General features: G+C 37.8%; 1 protein-coding gene across 1 annotated transcript; it reads left to right on the top strand.

The window, feature by feature from the left end:
• Positions 1–370: 370 nt before the first annotated feature.
• On the top strand, positions 371–11,877 carry LOC143628286 (uncharacterized). The gene is made up of 17 exons (XM_077097917.1): positions 371–487; positions 564–646; positions 1,055–1,139; positions 1,218–1,304; positions 1,388–1,449; positions 1,519–1,700; positions 1,789–1,849; positions 2,071–2,248; positions 2,394–2,432; positions 2,631–2,689; positions 2,788–2,824; positions 9,417–9,466; positions 9,609–9,678; positions 10,758–10,833; positions 11,059–11,138; positions 11,498–11,566; positions 11,754–11,877. Exons 1-17 carry the CDS (start codon positions 443–445, stop codon positions 11,793–11,795), a joined length of 1,305 nt encoding a protein of 434 aa, XP_076954032.1. The 5' UTR covers positions 371–442; the 3' UTR covers positions 11,796–11,877.
• Positions 11,878–18,124: the final 6,247 nt, after the last annotated feature.

Below are 18,124 nucleotides of genomic sequence, written 5' to 3'. Positions count from 1 at the left end.
GTTGAATTGATTTCTCAATTGGAATGGCTACTGAAGACGACGTGGAATCTTCTGCTGCTGGATTCAGCTTGGAAGGAGTTGAAGACGTCCAGGACTTCCTTTGGGTGACTTTCTTCTTCCTATTAATTTAATTTAGGGGAAACTTGAAATTGAGGATGAATTCTGCTTATGATATGATTTTGTTTGGCTTGTTGCACCTATTTGATGGTGGATTGGGGAATTAGGAGGTTTGATGTCAACATCATATACATACATCTTTGTGTTTTAGCTTCATATGATCATATACTGATGCTTAGTATTCAATCGGACTCCAGAAACTCCAAGTTCAATTCGAATATTCGAAATTCCTATGATCATATGATAATGATTGTGTTGTTGGCAGGCAAATGTTAATGAAGGGGAGGTTTTAGATACAGGGAGGTTTCATCATCTTTATGATTTAATGAAAAAGGGTAACAAAGCTTTCAGAGATGAACGCTTTGAGGAGGTACCCAATCAGACTACTTTTTGCCGTTATTGTTGAATATAAGTGTTAGTTTCTGAGCCTTAACTTTATTAATCAGGCAGTCAATTATTACTCCAAAGCTCATATTATCAAACCGGACGATCCTGTCATTCTTAGCAACAGATGTGCTGCTTACCTCAGGTAATTCTTTGTGTGCGCACGTATGTATGATCATGAAAAAAGTTAAGAAGATACGACAAAACTACTACTAACAAATCATCTTTTTTTTTCCGTGTCTTGTTATTATAAAGTTAGAAATGTAGAAAAGATAAAAAGGATTTTTAAAAAATATGTAGCTCACGAAATGTAACTTTGTGGGCTTACACATATGTAACTCCGTGAACTACATATATATAAATTTTATTATCTTTTTTACATTTTTAACCTTATAATTAAAAATTTTGGAAAAAAGAATAATTTAAATTGATTGGTTGGTAGTAGTTTTCTCATAACTTTGTGGTTTTCTCATGAACCTTCCTCATATGTATGTGTGTGTATCAGTATGTTTAACGTCTCACTAGCATTAATCTCTTTAATCATGTGAACCAGGATTGGTCAATTTGTGAAACGCAGACCGGCTTCTTTGTCTGAACTAAGACCATTAAGTGGGCTTGATCCTACAACCCATGCTAGTGTACATGATCTTTATTTTTCAGGCTCGGTTTATTGTCATTTTTCGAGTTTTTTAGATCTTTGAAATTTGTTTATTCAGCTTGCATTGAAGGATGCTGAGCAGTTTATGAACTTAAAAACTAGTTCTGCAATGGCATATACCCTTAAGGCAAATGCACTCATTTTGGTGAGTAGATTATAAATCATCAATTGCATATTCATTTGATACTTTGTATTTCTATTACTCATGTAATCATTTTTCTCTGGCAGTTAGAAAAGTTTCAGTTAGCCCGCGATGTAATTCTTACGGGTCTTCAAGTTGATGCTTCAAGGTAAGTTATTAACAGTTTCATATTTTTGCTCATTTAATAATATGCTTTTTTGTTTATGGTGCAATGTAGCAACACTTTAAAGAAATTAGAAAAGTTCACATCCAATCTTTTTGGGAAGAGAAACCATGGTCAAACACCACGGACCGATGACTTTGACTGCACTGTTTGCTTAAAGTTGCTTTATGAACCAATCACAACTCCATGCGGGCATACTTTTTGTCGGTCATGCCTCTTCCAGTCAATGGACCGAGGTGAGGTGACTTTTTTTGTTTGTTTTGTCACTAGATTTTTGTCAACATATTAGTTCGCTAATTTTCATTTTTGACCCTTGAATATTAGGAAACCGATGCCCATTGTGCCGAACGGTTCTGTTCATCAGTCCTAGAACTTGTGCAATTAGGTGAGATATGCTCTTTAGAACTTGAGCATGTTGACCTTTTTTTTATGTGGCGCCAAAAGCTGGTTAACCCTTATTTTCATTGAAATTTGACCATGTTGACTTTTTCATGAGTTGACTCCTTATACATAAATTATTTTTGTATAATCTGAGAAAGATACAAATTTTGTAGCATAATAACTCTAGATTTTAAATAGTACTAAATTCTCCTTTTTTTTTTCTAGTGTGACACTGAAAAATATAATAGAGAGGAACTTTGCGGCGGAATATGCAGAAAGAAAATTAGAGAATGACAGTTTGACCAATATGGGCCCTGATTTTTTACCTCTTTTTGTGTTGGATGTTGTTCTACCTTACCAAAAATTCCACTTGAATATTTTTGAAGCCCGTTACAGACTTATGGTGAGATTTATATTATTCCTATTTTTAAAACTGATTATGCGTTTTGATATTTTATAGACCAAGTGGTTTCCGTTGAACAATTTTATCAAAGATTCATTTTGCGAAGGACTATCTTTAAGACTTCATTTTGATTTCTAAATGACAGGTGAGGAGAATCATGGAAGGAAATCGACGAATGGGAATGGTAGATAATATTATAGTTTTTTTTATATAAATTGATACAGAAGGTTTTATGCAATGAAATTACACTTTGGTTGACTTTCAACCCGTTTGACTTGTTTAGCTAAATGTTCCTTTTTTTTTTTTTTTACTTTTCAGTTTAGCCACCGCGGCATCTCAACTCATTGTTCTTGGGTCTGATTTGTGTGTTTTCATAATGTAGGTTACACTTGAGTCCACAGGATCTGTAGCTGATTATGCATGTGAAGTGGAAATAACAGAGTATTTTTTAATCATTTGTCTTGATATTAGTCGTATCTTACCCAAGTTTGTCTATAGCTCATTGTTTTGCAATTAATAAACTGTTTCTAATCATGTAGTTGTGAGCCACTTCCAGATGGGCGTTTTTTCCTCGAGGTGAAATTTCTCTCTCTCTCTCTCACACACACACACACACACTGGACCATGATCTTTTCAGAACTTCAAAAAAAATCTAAGAACTCTGATACGAACCTGTCTTAAGCTGAAGGATCAAGGAAAATAAATGGTTGAGGATGTGGAAGGGTTTAAGTAACTGCAGCAATTATTAATAAAATGGTGTCTATTTATAGGTTCTTGTCATAGTTTCTAGGGTATGGATGTTTATGTTTATCAAAACTAAGGTTTTTATACCCTTTTTAATCGGAGATCTAATCCTTCTCGAATCGGATTAACTGGAGACTAGCCCCTCTCGAATCGGGCCAACTATCCTTGCTCTTGTTTATTTCTATCAATTTACTATTTTAAGTTTTGAGGTTCTATCATTTGGTTCCGTTGCCGGGACATCAAATAGAAGATGATTTGGAACACCTGGAGATCCTCTCATCTAACCCACTGTGAAAGTCACGCACCATCACCTATTCAGAATGATGTTTTCACTACTCATTTGGAGGCCATTGAAGTTCAATTAGACATCCTGGTATCCTTGAAGGATGATGTGGAAATGCTCAAGACTTTGTTATATGGAACACCTGTTAGGTGTAACACTGAAAGTGGTGATTCTGAAATTCAACCACATGTTGGTGATATCGGAGATGACAATAAGCCTGCGATTGAACCCCGAAACTTAAACAAGAAATTAAAGGATAGTTGGCCCGTTTCGAAATGGACTAGTCTCTGGTTAGCCGATTCGAGATGGCAATTCTCCAAATACAATCAATCAATCAATCAATCATACCCAGTAAAATCCCACCGACAGCAGAGCTATAGGTAGGGTCTGGGGAGGGTGGGATGTAGGCACACCGTACCTCTATCCAAAGGAATAAAGAGGTGGCTTCGAGAGAGACCCTCGGCTCTAAGAACATGTGTATGAAGCAAAAAAAGGAAATCAAAGTTTAACAGTTATATAAAAAACTACTACTAATTATAATAATATTAATAATAAGGTCACAGTTTAACCGCAATATAAAAGCTAATAATAATAATAATAATAATAAAATATGTAAGGGAAATGCCATTATGGTATGTGACCTAAATAAGTTAAGTCTAAGCCCTAAGGTATTCAATTCTCTCTAAAAATCCTTAACTTTAATTCTACTTCTCCACGAATTCCTATCCTCAACCATGTCCTCGGAGAGGTTTAGGTCTATCAAATCATGCCTAATCCTCTCATCCCAAGTCAATTTCGGTCGTCCTCTACCCCTCCTCCCCTCTATAGTAATGTTTTCTACGGATCTAACAGGATTCGTCGTCTGTCTTCTCTTTACATGTCCAAACCATCTCAATCTCCACTCTCTTATCTTGTCTGCTATGTTCGCCACCCCTAATCTCTCGCGAAGCACAACGTTTCTTATTCTGTCTAGCCTTGTGTGCCCACACATCCAACGTAGCATTCTCATTTCTGCTACCTCCATCTCCCGCACTTGTGCCTTCTTGATGGCCCAACAATCTGTTCCATATAGCATTGCAGGTCTAACTGCCACCCTATAGAATTTTCCCTTCAGATTAGTCGGGAAACTCTTGTCGCACAATATACCTGTGGCTGCTTTCTATCTACACCATCCTACCTGAACTCGGTGGGTCACATCACTGTCTAATTCCCCATCGCTCTGTACAAATGATCCTAAATACTTGAACTTCGTTACCTGCGGGACCACCTGCCCTTCAATTGTGATGTGTGCGTCTTCACTGTCGTTTATCTCACCAAAATCACAGTGTAGGTACTCCGTCTTAGATCGGCTAATCTTTAAACCTTTTGTCTCTAAGGTTGTTCGCCACTCCTCAAGCCTCATGTTTAGATCTTGTTTTTTCTCAGCAAGTAACACAATATCGTCTGCGAACATCATGCACCACGGGAGAGTCCCCTGAATCGACTTTGACAACTCATCCAAGACTACTGCAAAAAGAAACGGGCTCAACGCTGACCCCTGGTGAAGATCTACCTCTACAGGAAAGAAATCAGTATCCCCCACTGGCGCACGGACACTTGTTTCACTCCTGGTATACATATCCATAATTATCTCTATGTATTTCCTGGGCACTCTTCTACCCTCCAAGCACTCCCAGAGCACCTGTCGTGGCACACTGTCGTAGGCCTTTTCTAGGTCAATAAACACCATATGTAGATCACGCTTCTTCTCCCTATACTTTTCCATTAATCTTCTTATAAGGTGTATTGCCTCTGTGGTGGAACGCCCCGGCATGAAGCCAAATTGGTTGACCGTAACCTGAGTTTCTCGTCTAAGTCTAACCTCAATCACTCTTTCCCATAGCTTCATAGTATGACTTAGTAGTTTGATTCCTCTGTAGTTACCACAACATTGGGCGTCTCCTTTGTTCTTATAGATAGGAACTACAACGCTGCTCCTCCACTGGTCTGGCATCTTACCTGATTTGAGAATACTTTTGAACAGAGTAGTTAACCACATGACTCCTTCCTCCCCCAGACACTTCCACACCTCGATGGGTATGTTGTCTGGGCCAACCGCCTTAGACCTTCCCATCCTCCTAAGTGCGTCCTTCACCTCTTCTCGTGTGATCCGTCGGCAGTAGCAGTTATTCGATTGTTGTCGTTGAAAGTTTGTGTTGTCATGTTCTTCTTGGTAAGCTCTCCCATTGTTAAAAAGATTGTGGAAGTAGGTTTGCCATCTTAGCTTGATGTCCTGCTCCTTGACCAGTACATGCCCATCTGTATCCTTTATGAACTTCACCGGTCCTAGATCTTGCCTTCTACGCTCCCTGGCTTTGGCAATCTTAAACATAGCATGTTCCCCCTCTTTTGTTTCTAGACTTTCATACATCCGTTTAAAGGCCGCATTCTTTGCTTCCGCCACTGCCTTCTTTGCCTCTATCTTGGCCGTTTTGTAGTTGTCCCTCAATTCCACTCGCTCCTCCTCATTCGTGCACCTCATTAGCTCCCTAAAACATCCTTGTTTGTCCCTTATCTTGTCTTGCACTGCGTCATTCCACCACCAAGACTCCTTATGCCCACTTGACTTTCCTGTTGTGACCCCGAGAGTCTCCTTTGCTACTTGGATGATCTTTGTCTCCATAGCTTCCCATATATGAGTTGAGTCCCCATTTAGTCGAGCCCGCGTATGCAGTATGAGTTTATCCTTAAACAGTAGGAGATTTTCGTCCTTCAAATTTCCCCATCGAATTCTCGGTGTACCTTTCTTCTCTCGAACAGTCAGCTTATTTCTGAAGGCTATATCAGTCACTAGTAGTCGATGTTGAGTCACAACTGCCTCCCCAGGTATGACTTTGCAGTCCTTCCACCAACGTCGGTCTCCTCGCCTCATCAAAAGGTAGTCAATTTGCGTGTCGCGTCCGCCACTGCTAAAAGTGATTAAATGAGAATCTCGTTTCCTAAAAAAAGAATTTATAATACCTAGGTCATGTGCCACCGCAAACTCTAGAAGATCTGTTCCGGTCTCATTCCTATCACCAAAACCGAAACCCCCATGTACGGCTTGAAAACCATCGTTAGCCTTACCAATGTGTCCATTAAAATCACCTGCTATGCAAATCCTCTCCCCCCTAGGTATGCCCCCTACCACTGCGTCTAGGCAATCCCAAAATTCTCTCTTTTCCTGATCCCCTAGGCCTACATGAGGCGCGTAGGCGGAGACTACTGCCACTACTTCCTCTCCTAGTACTAATTTCAACACCATAATCCTGTCATTATGTCTTATCACCTCCACCACACTAGTGTGTATTTCCTTAGCCACTAGAAACCCCACTCCATTCCTAGCTCCATCAGACCCCAAGTACCACAACTTATACCCATTACACTCAGCCCCTCTATGTCCTTTCCACTTAGTCTCCTGGAGGCATGCTATCTGAACCCTACGTCTTTTAAGCACATCTACCAATTCTAACAACTTACCATTTAATGTTCCTACATTCCAAGAAGCCAAACGCAATATACGCTCCCTATCTTTACTCTTTCCTACACCCCTCGATTCAGGACATGGTCTCAGGTAATAGTCATGGTTCCTACGCTCTATGGTTGCAACTAATCACACAAACACAAGCAATAGAACACCAAATCAATAATAATAATAATAATAATAATAGTAGTAACAAAAACTAATAATAATAATAATAGACACACGGCACACAGTAACAGATAAATTGGACTGACTACTCTAGCAGCATCAAGGCCTATTGCCAACAAAAATAAAAGATATGAAACGATCTCACCGGGATTTTAGCAAGTCACCAATATTGAAACCGGGACGAGACACCGTGAGCTAACGAGAATAAGCTAGAAACGTGACACAATCTACAACCCTTGAGTTTCGGCGGCGGCGGCGTTGAGCGGCGGCGACGGCGGAGCTCCGGCGACGTGTTACGGTGGCGGCAGAGGGTGAATCAGCTAAGATCCTTCAATGATAACACCTCGCAGCAACCCAGCAACCTCCACAGAGCCTTAATCGTTTTTCCGGCGGCGGCAATAGACGACGGCGGCGGCGGCAGTTAACAACAGTAGCCGGAAACAACAGTACAGCGAGAATAATGAGCTGCGGTGGTGTTATGGACGTGTTGGAGAGCTCCGGTAAGGGTTAATAGGGCTGTTGTTACCTTATATAATAACAATCGAATAATAGCCTGATTAAACCACGAAAACACGTCGGAATTGAACGAAATTGAATGGAATTGAACGGAATTAAACGGGATTGACGATACTGATGATCAATTGGAGGCTAATGCAGGTGCAATTGAGCGAATCGGAGGGTAATTAGAGTCGAATTGGGGTTAATTTCTAGAGAGAGAAAGTGGTTTTTAGAGAGAGAAAGAGAGAGAGTGTTTCAAAAATATCGCAATTCTCCAAATACAAGGTTAACAAACCCTAATATTTTTAATATATAAAAACATGGATATCATATAACCTAAACAAGATCCTATAAATAGACACAATTTTATAATAATTGTTGCGGTTACTTAGACCGTTCATTGCCCTCACCCATTTGTCTCTCTTGGACCCTTCAACTTATGACAGGCTCATATCAATACATCCCGACGGGTAAAACGACTTGTCCTCAAGTCGACAACTTGATCTTTGCTGACCGTTGTGCCAAGCGATAAGCCATTCAATCGTGGGCCGCCCTGCTTCATGAACCAAATGATGTGTGACATTAAATCGGAACACAATGTCAATTCCCCAACATTTTATGATTGGCATACGAGCTACAGGTATGGTGCTCAATTTTCCTACACCCACCAAACTTGTATCACAGAGATTAGATGGGATCTCGAGGCTGTTTTCCGGATAGCACTTCATTATTACGACCAAAACTTTATGATTATTATTAGATTTTGGAGAAGACATTTTCGCCAACTGCTCAACACCAAAAACAGTCTTGGGTCCCGCGTCTTTATCACTAGATCTGACCCACTTCAACGTTTCCTTGCACATGACTTCTTGTTTGTCACTTTTTCCTTGAATTTCTCCTGCCCGTATCTCATCAGTTACCATAGAATCATAGCTCTCAGGAACTCCTAAAACTCCAGACACAGAACTGTTATTGGTATCGACCTCCTTGACCCGATTTGTTAATGGACCTTGAGGAACATCCTCAGGCTTATTGTCATCTCCGATATCACCAACATGTGGTTGAATTTCAAAATCACCACTTTCAGTGTTACACCTAACAGGTGTTCCATATAACAAAGTCTTGAGCATTTCCACATCATCCTTGGATGTCTAATTGAACTTCAATGGCCTCCAAACGAGTAGTGAAAACATCATTCTGAATAGGTGATGGTGCGTGACTTTCACAGTGGGTTAGATGAGAGGATCTCCAGGTGTTCCAAATCATCTTCTATTTGATGTCCCGGCAACGGAACCAAATGATAGAACCCCGAAACTTAAACAAGAAATTAAAGGATAGTTGGCCCGATTCGAGATGGACTAGTCTCCGGTTAGCCGATTCGAGATGGCAATTCTCCAAATACAAGGTTAACAAACCCTAATATTTTTAATATATAAAACATGGATATCATAGAACCTAAACAAGATCCTATAAATAGACACAATTTTATAATAATTGCTGCGGTTACTTAGACCGTTCATTGCCCTCACCCATTTGTCGCCCTTGGACCCTTCAACTTATGACAGGCTCATATCAAACTCTTAGCAACCAACCATTTTATTTATTTTATATATTTGATATTATTTGAGGGTTGTTTTGTCATTTATTATATGTAATTTTATGGTTACGTATGTGTAAATCGGTTATTCTACATATGTAAACTTTTGATCACATATATGTAATCGTGAAATTACATATGATAGATGACAAAAGTACTCTAAAAAATATTAAATATATAAAATGATTGGTTGTTAAGGGTTCTTAAAGTTCTTAAACCTTTTTGGAGTTCTGAAGTGATCCAAACCCTATACACACACACACACATGGGATTTTATTAGGTACGTTTGTTCAATTATTTTTATATATTTATGCATTTTTTTCCTTCTTTTAAAGATTCATCTGTTATTCACCTTAAAATATCAAATTTTATGCAGGTTGAAAGTAGACGAAGATGTCGAATCCTTCGAAATTGGGATCAAGACGGGTTAGCATTAGTGCCATTCTTGTTTGAATTTTTTCTATATAATTTTGTTGATGATGGTGGAATGTTGACTTTTGGTTGACCAAAGTTCTTGTCTTGTTTTAAGTTTGATATGAATAATTTAATCCCTTTTTTGTTTATGAAGGTACCGTGTTGCTGAGATTGAATGGGTGCGCGATTTGACTCCAACAGAAGGAACAAAAGAGAGATCTGATGTAATTATACCTTTGACTTTGTCTTTTAGTTTGACCTGCGGTTTATTGATAAATGGTTATTATGACAATAATTTTGGTAATACCTTGGCCACCAAATCCAGGTTTAAAATGAAGGGTATAATGGGAATACGCTATTATTTAAATAGGATCATTTTCTTCTACTCTTCTTTCGTGTGCTCTATTTTCGTGGCAATTTAGATTTGTTTACTTTTAAATGAGTCATTTGTTGTCTTTTTAAAATCTCAAACGGGTCATATTGGTCAAATAATGAATATAGCTATAACATAGAGCGGGTCAAATGTGCCAAACATATTGAAAATCACCTCTAAGTCTTTTTAATGAATGCAACCGCCTGAATTCCAAAAATTAAACTCAGAAATAAAATAAAAAATGTTATCTTGGCTTTCTTGATTTTCTTTAATAGAAATTGGCCAGTGGTTAAAAATATATATTTTCTATTTTCTTAAAAAATTGAATATAAAATGGTTTAAATCTGAAGGTAAATTAAAAAAAACAAATATTTTGGAATTTTTTTAATCTTTGAAAAACAATTTAAGTTATTCATTTTAACAAGAAAGTAAAAAATTTATATTAAACAGGTCATGGTTGAACCGACACAAACCCTGATTTTTACACGAACACAAACTGCAACATTGTGTCAAAACTCAAAAACGGACTTGCGTATTCGTGGGTTGACATGGACACAACCTGTTTAATCCGAAAATTTGTATATTACTAACATAAAATTACAAATTACACCAAAAATTCACAAATGTCTAAAATAATTGTGATTAAACTACTGAACCCGACACCCTTGACAAGTCAACCCTCGAACCTGCCAGGTTGACCAGATAGCGGCCCGTTACAAGTTTTCATGTTCGACTTGAAACTGACCCGAACCCGTTTAGCCTAAACCCAAACCAATGAGTTTCATGTTAGGTTAGTATTGTGTTTGTGTGTCAGAAATTTACACCCCTAACAAAAACGTGTACATGTCAACCTAACTCAATTTGACTTGCCCTTTTGACCCGTATAGCATCCCGAGCCCATTTTTACATGGTGTTTTTTGATGCTTATAGTTGCAGGATATGACAGATATAGTGGCGGAATATGCTCGATCATGGATACAGACAGCTCAAGAAGCAGCACGCGGAGGTAGAATCATATAAATTAAACGGGTTAATTTCGGTTATGTTTTATATCATACGGTTAAAATAAGAAAAAAGGTCGAACAGATCAAAAGATAGATAATGTGTAAAGTTCGATTATTATTGAAATTGTGCAATTTCTGTAATCATATTTGATACTCTAGTTGTTCATAGAGATTTTATATATTCAAAAATTAAATTATCATGAATATAAATGGGATTTTTTATGCAGATCAAATGAGGCTTACAGAACTGCATAAAGCAGAAGGTTTGATGCCTTCAACAACTGATCTTGAAAGCTTCAGTTTTTGGGTATGCATATTTATATGTAGAAGTGGCAAATTTGACCCGTTTAATGATGGAACACGTCAGTTTTGGTTATCTTTTCTCTCTTAGCTTTAAAAAAGAAAACTGTTTTAACGTGTTGAAAGTTGAATACATAATTATAACATATTTGAACTAATATAGGTTTTGGAAATAATATTTGATACTAATTGCTTTAAATTGTAACACTATTTGGGTCAACTCAACCTGACCGTACCTGTTTTGACCCGTAACAGGAAGCTATTTATTTTGATATTCTTTTATGCAATTTTTTGTATGCGTTTGATTGATTAAAAAACCATGTTTTAATCTTACTAATAATCGTTGTATCCACGTTATGGATGCAGCTTGCTACTTTAACGCATCGAAGACCACAAGAAAGATTGGACCTCCTTCGCATTAGAGATACAACAACAGTAGGACTTCTAAATTTTCATTCTTTTATTATATAATCATAGTCAATCATTATTGGCCGCACTTTCAACATTTAAAAATAGTTCCTTTTATTTTGTTATGATAATTTTGTTTTTTTAATCATATTTATTTCATTAGTCATTCAACTGTAGCAAATTTTTGTAACTGGTCATGTGTTCTTTGTTGCAGAGGTTAAGGAGGGCATATCATTTCATGAAAGCAGAGGAATAAGGCTTTAAAAATTCATTGATATTAAAGTAAAAAAAACATTCTAAATTTTTATGAAGCAATAATCTGCCACAATTTTCTTCCCATCCTTTGTTGTATTGTATGATTCTACTTTATGATTGTTATTAGCAGTTCTTGGTTTTGTATAATTGTGGGTGAGTTTAAAATTGGGAACATGTCGATGTAATTCGTCTACATTGCGATGTGTCCTCGTGGGGCGAAAAATTAAGCGCAAAGTTTTCAAAATGATATAGGGAAGTTTTAATATTTCATAAGAAATAGAAGTTCTAGTTACAAAAAAAATATTAGAAATTATCTGGTAAGCTTTTAATATATCTCGTGCTTACGCAACTTGATAATCACTATATTATGTATTGCTTAAGTAAATGTTGTACGATTTCATATTGCATTCGAAATAGGTTCATTAGTTTCATAGAAAAGGGGAAAACAGCATGCTGTCTAGGTCCTTTGCAAAAACCTGTACAGGGCATCGGGTTAACTTGTGAAATTATTTGAATTGGAAAAATTTTAAGGATTTTAAAGTTGATTGCCAAATACTTAAATCAATATTTGTTGGTATTAGAGCATTCTCGGTTCATTTTCCATCTCTATAATTACACTAAAAACACAATCTTTTCTCTTTCATTTTCAATTAAATAATATTTTTTTTATACTTTTATCACTACCTTTTCTCTCACCTTCACTCACAATCATTTTAAAAAACATTAAAAAATTACAGAGGTGAACAGTGTGTTTCTTCACAGTAATTTTTCTCTCTCCTTCTCTCACAACCACTTTTAACTATCTCTAAAAAATGAAGAACTCTCTCATATTATTTGGAGAACCCACCGGGAATGCTCTTAGAGTTACAAAGATAAACAAGTAAGAGAATGGGAGCTCAATGTATTTTTTTATTATCAAATGCAAAGGTGCATAAAGCTGTTTACATGAAGACTTTAAATAGGAAAGGAAATGCCATAAAAGGCTCAACAAACTACTAGCTACTAGGTCTAACGGAAACCCACTTAGACGTATTATTCAGGATCACTACTTTTAAGCTACTCAAAAACAAACAATAAAAACATGCACGTGGAAGGACTTATTCAAAACAGCTTCATGTGAACATTGAGCTCCATGTGGCATTTGAATCATTCTTCATCATGCCCCCTTGATTCAAGCTACATCACCCCAAGTTCCCTTCGAAAAAACCCAAACTTTTCTTTGGTTACTGACTTGGTAAGGACATCTACGATCTGCTCATGAGTACTGCAAAATTCCAGAAACACTTGCTTTTGTTCAACCATGTCTTTTATGAAATGAAACCATAGCTCGATATGCTTTGCTCTGCTATGATGAACAAGGTTCTTAGACAAATTAATCGCTAACTTGTTATTACAATAAATCACTGTGGGATCTTCTTGTTTTAAGTCAAGATCTTCAAGAATCCTTTGGAGCCAAATTGCTTGACATGTCGCACCTGTAGCTGCAATCAGTGACGGATTTAGAATTTTTTTTTATCTGGTTCGCTATTTTAAGATGCTCTAAATATATAAGAACGCGTATAAAAAAATTGGGTCGGGTTGACGATTCGGATTGGTTTAACGGTTCGGGTCAAGTAAGATCATCTGGCACCGGCAGCGCAGCGGGTCTTATGTAAGGTTTTGCAGTGCATTTAAGGTGCTCGACAAAAGTTCCCAATGGTGGATCTCTTGTTTATATTTTGTTTTGAGTTTTAATAGCACCTTCTTCTTTCTTTCTCTACGCAGAAGCGGTAGAGGTGGAGCAGGGAGGGAAATTGGGGGTGTTTAGGGTTTTTAAGAAAGGTGTATAAAGGTAATAGAGCACAAAAGAAAAAGGCAAAAAAAAATAAGGTTGTGTGAGACTCGAACCCGGGTCTGCACTCAAACACAATGCACGCCTTGCCACTAAGCCAGTATATGTTTTATGTATATATTTGAAACAAATTATATATATGGTTCAGCCCAGAAAACACATGGTTCGCTAAAAAAGTCGCTATTAAATGCTCCACTACGGTTCGAAAAACACCTGGTTCGCTTGACCCGGTACTCATGTGTATAAATCCGTCCCTGGCTGCAATGTATTCAGCTTCAGTACTGGATAGCGCAACTGTTGGTTGCTTCTTGGAGCTCCATGAGACAGCCCCACTACCGAGAGAAAACACATAGGCAGATAAGCTCTTTCGGTCATCAACATTGCTGGCCCAATCGCTGTCACTATACCCAATTAACACACTCTTCTTTGCCTTTGTATACCATATTCCATAATCAGTGGTGTCGGCTACATACTTGAGGATTCCTCTGGCTGATCCCAAATGCACCTTTGAAGGCAGTTGCATGAACCTTGAGACAACACTTACTGCATGTGCCAAGTCTGGTTGTGAATGAGTCAAATAAATAAAACTGCCCACCATATTTCTAAACGTTTCTTCATCATCTTTCTCAGCACCATCTTGCATAGATAGCTTCTCATTGTAGTTCATGGGTGTGGGCTCTACCTTGCCTGTAATACCAAACTTGTGAAGTTGGTTTTTAGCATACTTTTGCTGATGCAGGAAGATCCCATCTTGAGTCTGCTTAACCTCCAGAACCAAGAACAATTTGAGCAAGCCCATATCTGTCATCTCAAAAGCTTGTTGCATCCCTTGCTTAAACTCCTTAATCAGCGCATTACAAGAAGTACAGATAATATCATCAACATATAGGCAAACGTAAATGATATCACATGTTTATGTTTTCTTGACATATAGTGTAGGCTCACTTTGACTTCTTTTATACCCTTGCTCACCAAAATATTGGTCTATTTTTGAATACTAGGCCCTAAGTGCCTGCTTCAACCCGTATAGAGCCTTATTCAATTTATACACTTTCTCCGGATGTTCTTCAGTGATGAAGCCTTCTGGTTGCTCCACATAGATCTCCTCAGTTAGATTACCATTCAAAAAGGTTGATTTAACATCAAGCTGATGAACATACCATCCCATATGAGCTGCAACAGCAAGAATCAACCTGATAGTTTCAAAGCGAGCAACTGGAGCAAAAGTCTCCTGAAAATCGATGCCAGGCAGTTGTGAATACCCCTTGGCCACCAACCGAGCCTTATGTTTCAATATATTCCCATCCGGACCAACATTGGTTTTAAACAACCATTTTACTCTAATAACATTCTTCCCAAGAGGTAAAGTCACCAACTGCCATGTATTGTTCTTTTCAATTGCTTGAAGTTTTGAAGTTCACAGTGCATGGCCTTGACCCATTCATCACATTGAGCAGCTTGAAAATAGTGAGTAGGGTCTATGATACTTAGAGCAAATTGGCATGTGGTAGGATTATTGTCACTATCAGAGAGACCCTCAGCACTATGGTAGTCTTTTATCCAAGTAGGATATTTTGAGGTTCTTTTGGTAGCATTGGCAGCAGGTATTAATGAGGGAGTAGAATTGGTCATGGTTGTAGGGTTTGAAGTAGATGAGACATCATTGGAGTTTTGTGAATTTGGGGAATGAGTAAAGTTGGTATCATGGTTTGGGTCATGCACAGTACTAGATGCATGGTTAGGTGCATGGGTTGAGGGTAAAGTATTGGTATTTGCAGGCATAGTACTAGTACCCTCATTATTTAATGAGTTGTCATAGTCACTAGGAAAAGGGTCAACAAAAGAAAAGGTTTTGAGTCACTGTTGTGTTCAGTTGCTTTCCAAAGCCACTTTTGATTTTCAAAAACCTCAACCTCCACTGTTTGGTACTAAACTTTCTTGTATCTGGATTATACAATCTATATCCATTGCTCACTGTGGAATACCCAATAAAAAAGAAACGTTCTGCCATACTGTCTAGTTTCCTCATTACTTGAGAGGGCACCAGACATAGGCAATACTACCAAATGTTTTCATACGTGAAACAGTGGGTTTAGTACCTGACTATGCATGCAATGGAGTCTGATTCACAAGTGCCTTGGTGGACGATCTGTTGATGGCGTGGATGGCAGTCGAGACATCTTCGGCCCAAAGAAAATTGGGCAACTCTTTTTCTTTCAACATGCTACGAGTAAGGTTCATGATTGTTCTATTTTTTCTCTCCACAACTCCGTTATGTTGAGGGGTATATGGAATCGTCATCTCCCTTCGAATACCCGCTTCATCACAGAATGTGTTAAATTCTTTAGAAGAGAACTCGCCACCTCGGTCGGAACGCAACACTTTGATTGGACACTTGCTTTCTTTCTCGATCATATTTTTAAAATGCTTGAACTTTAAGAAGGCTTCAGTTTTGTTACTTAAAAAATAGACCCAATACATACGGGTTAGATCATCAACAAAAAGCAAATAGTACAAGCTGTTATCTAGGCTGGGAGTTTGCATTGGTCCGCATAAATCCGTATGCACCAGCCCCAGCTTCGTTGTCGCTCGCCATGAGGTTGATTGAAACGGTTTCCTGGTCTGCTTTGCAACTATACACGTTTCACATTGAAGTGATGTATGGATCTTGGGCAGCCCGGTTACCATGTCTTTATCATGCAAGTGTTTAAGTGCATAAAAGTGAAGATGACCATACCTGCGGTGCCATTTTAGAGCTTCTTCATCTAGTTTGTTGGGAGGGCTGTCTTGAACGGTAACGAGGCTTGTAGCATCAAAAACAACATATTGTTTGTTGCAACAATTATCTTCATAATAAGCTGCCCTGTTGCCTTATTCTTGATCAGACATTTCCCATCATCAAAGTGTAGCGAGTATCCTTTCTTCATCAACTGTCCAACACTCAATAAATTATACTCGAGTTTAGGAGCACAGTACACGTTCTCAAGCTATTTGAACGTGCCATGACCCATGTATATTTTTACTGTGCCTTTTCCTTCAACTGCCAATCTTTTCTTATCACCCAACTGTACTCCCAGCTTGAATGTTTCATCAAGAGTAGTAAAGCTGGCCTTTGAACCTGTCATATGGTTCGAACAACCAGAATCAACGAACCATAAATGAGATTGCGTACCTGAACCTTTATGTCACACCCGCCTTCGGGCCTAGGCGTGTGACTCACTTTGTGTCAATTTATCAAAGTTTGCAGAGGAAAATGTTAATTTAAAACATGTACTTTTATAACATAAGGAATTAAATACCCTTATTTGTTTTACAAAATTACTTGTTTAAAAACAAGTTTATCATATGCGTCATTAAAAAATTAGCTGAGCCACCAGCTGCATTCTATGCCTAGTGATCTTCTATCTCCACTGGCATATTCACCACTATACATTACTCCTGGTTACCTGAAAACAGTTTGAAAATACGTCAGCTATATGCTGGTGAATAAGCTGACTCAATAAAAGGTTTTCACAATTCGTTATGACACAACACCAATAGCGTTCAACGACTCAGTGGGTCTCAATCCCATCTCATCGGAACTAAATATACGCACAAACCACATAATTGGACTTCACTCGCCCTAGAGACAGTCACTTGTCTCATGGTTAGTATGTCTGTAGTGTGCCCATTACAGTACATATATGTAAGGATCCAGACACATGGGTATTTTAGTCTGAGTGTTTAGTACTACCTTGTATCAAAACGTTTTAGAGGATTTGAACCAACCCTCATGTAAATAATTTCATAACTCTTTTACGTATGGATAACAATCCATAGTTTAAAGAGTAAATATCTTTAAAAAGATAACACCTTTAGTCATAAAACACATTCATAAAAAGGTTGGACGTATTTACCTTTTATTAATATCAATGTCTCTCACTGATATATGCTTGATCTTTATCCCGGACCTATAATACGAGAATAATACTTTGTAAATAACTAGATCTATGATCTAGCTTTAGACCTTTAGTCTATTTGCATAACCTTTACCTTGATATTTATTTATTTTATAAAACATATATATACTATGTTTCTTCTTCATGAAGAAACATTTATAATAAATTTCTTCTTTTATAAGAAATAACTTTACATAAAATAAAGAATAATATTTTATCCATAATCTTATCTTATGAAAACTATATTTCACTTATTTATATGATCAAGGTACGGGCTATATCCCTGACTAGGGTCTAAGCCATTTATAATATAATAATCGGGCCGAACCCCTACCTTGTATAGCTTGATATACGAAATGCCTAAGCTTTACTCGGGAAGTACTCCTACTTGATGGTGGAAAGTCGAGAGAGTAACTAGGTAGAATTCTAGCACGCACTTCGAGGCCAAAAACATTGGAATATTGACATATCGGTTGTGGCACGAATACCGAGGTTATGTGTGTGAAATTTGAGGTGTGAGAGATGAATGAGAAATCCCCCATGGCTGCCCTATTTATAGGC

This window comes from Bidens hawaiensis, unplaced genomic scaffold (assembly GCF_021521415.1).
Source record: "Bidens hawaiensis isolate Kalapana, Puna unplaced genomic scaffold, B.hawaiensis_p1.1 tig00004864_1, whole genome shotgun sequence".
NCBI classification, from domain to species: Eukaryota; Viridiplantae; Streptophyta; class Magnoliopsida; order Asterales; family Asteraceae; genus Bidens; species Bidens hawaiensis.
The sequence above is the reverse complement of the archived record's forward strand: the minus strand, read 5'-3'. Positions and strand labels throughout refer to the sequence as shown.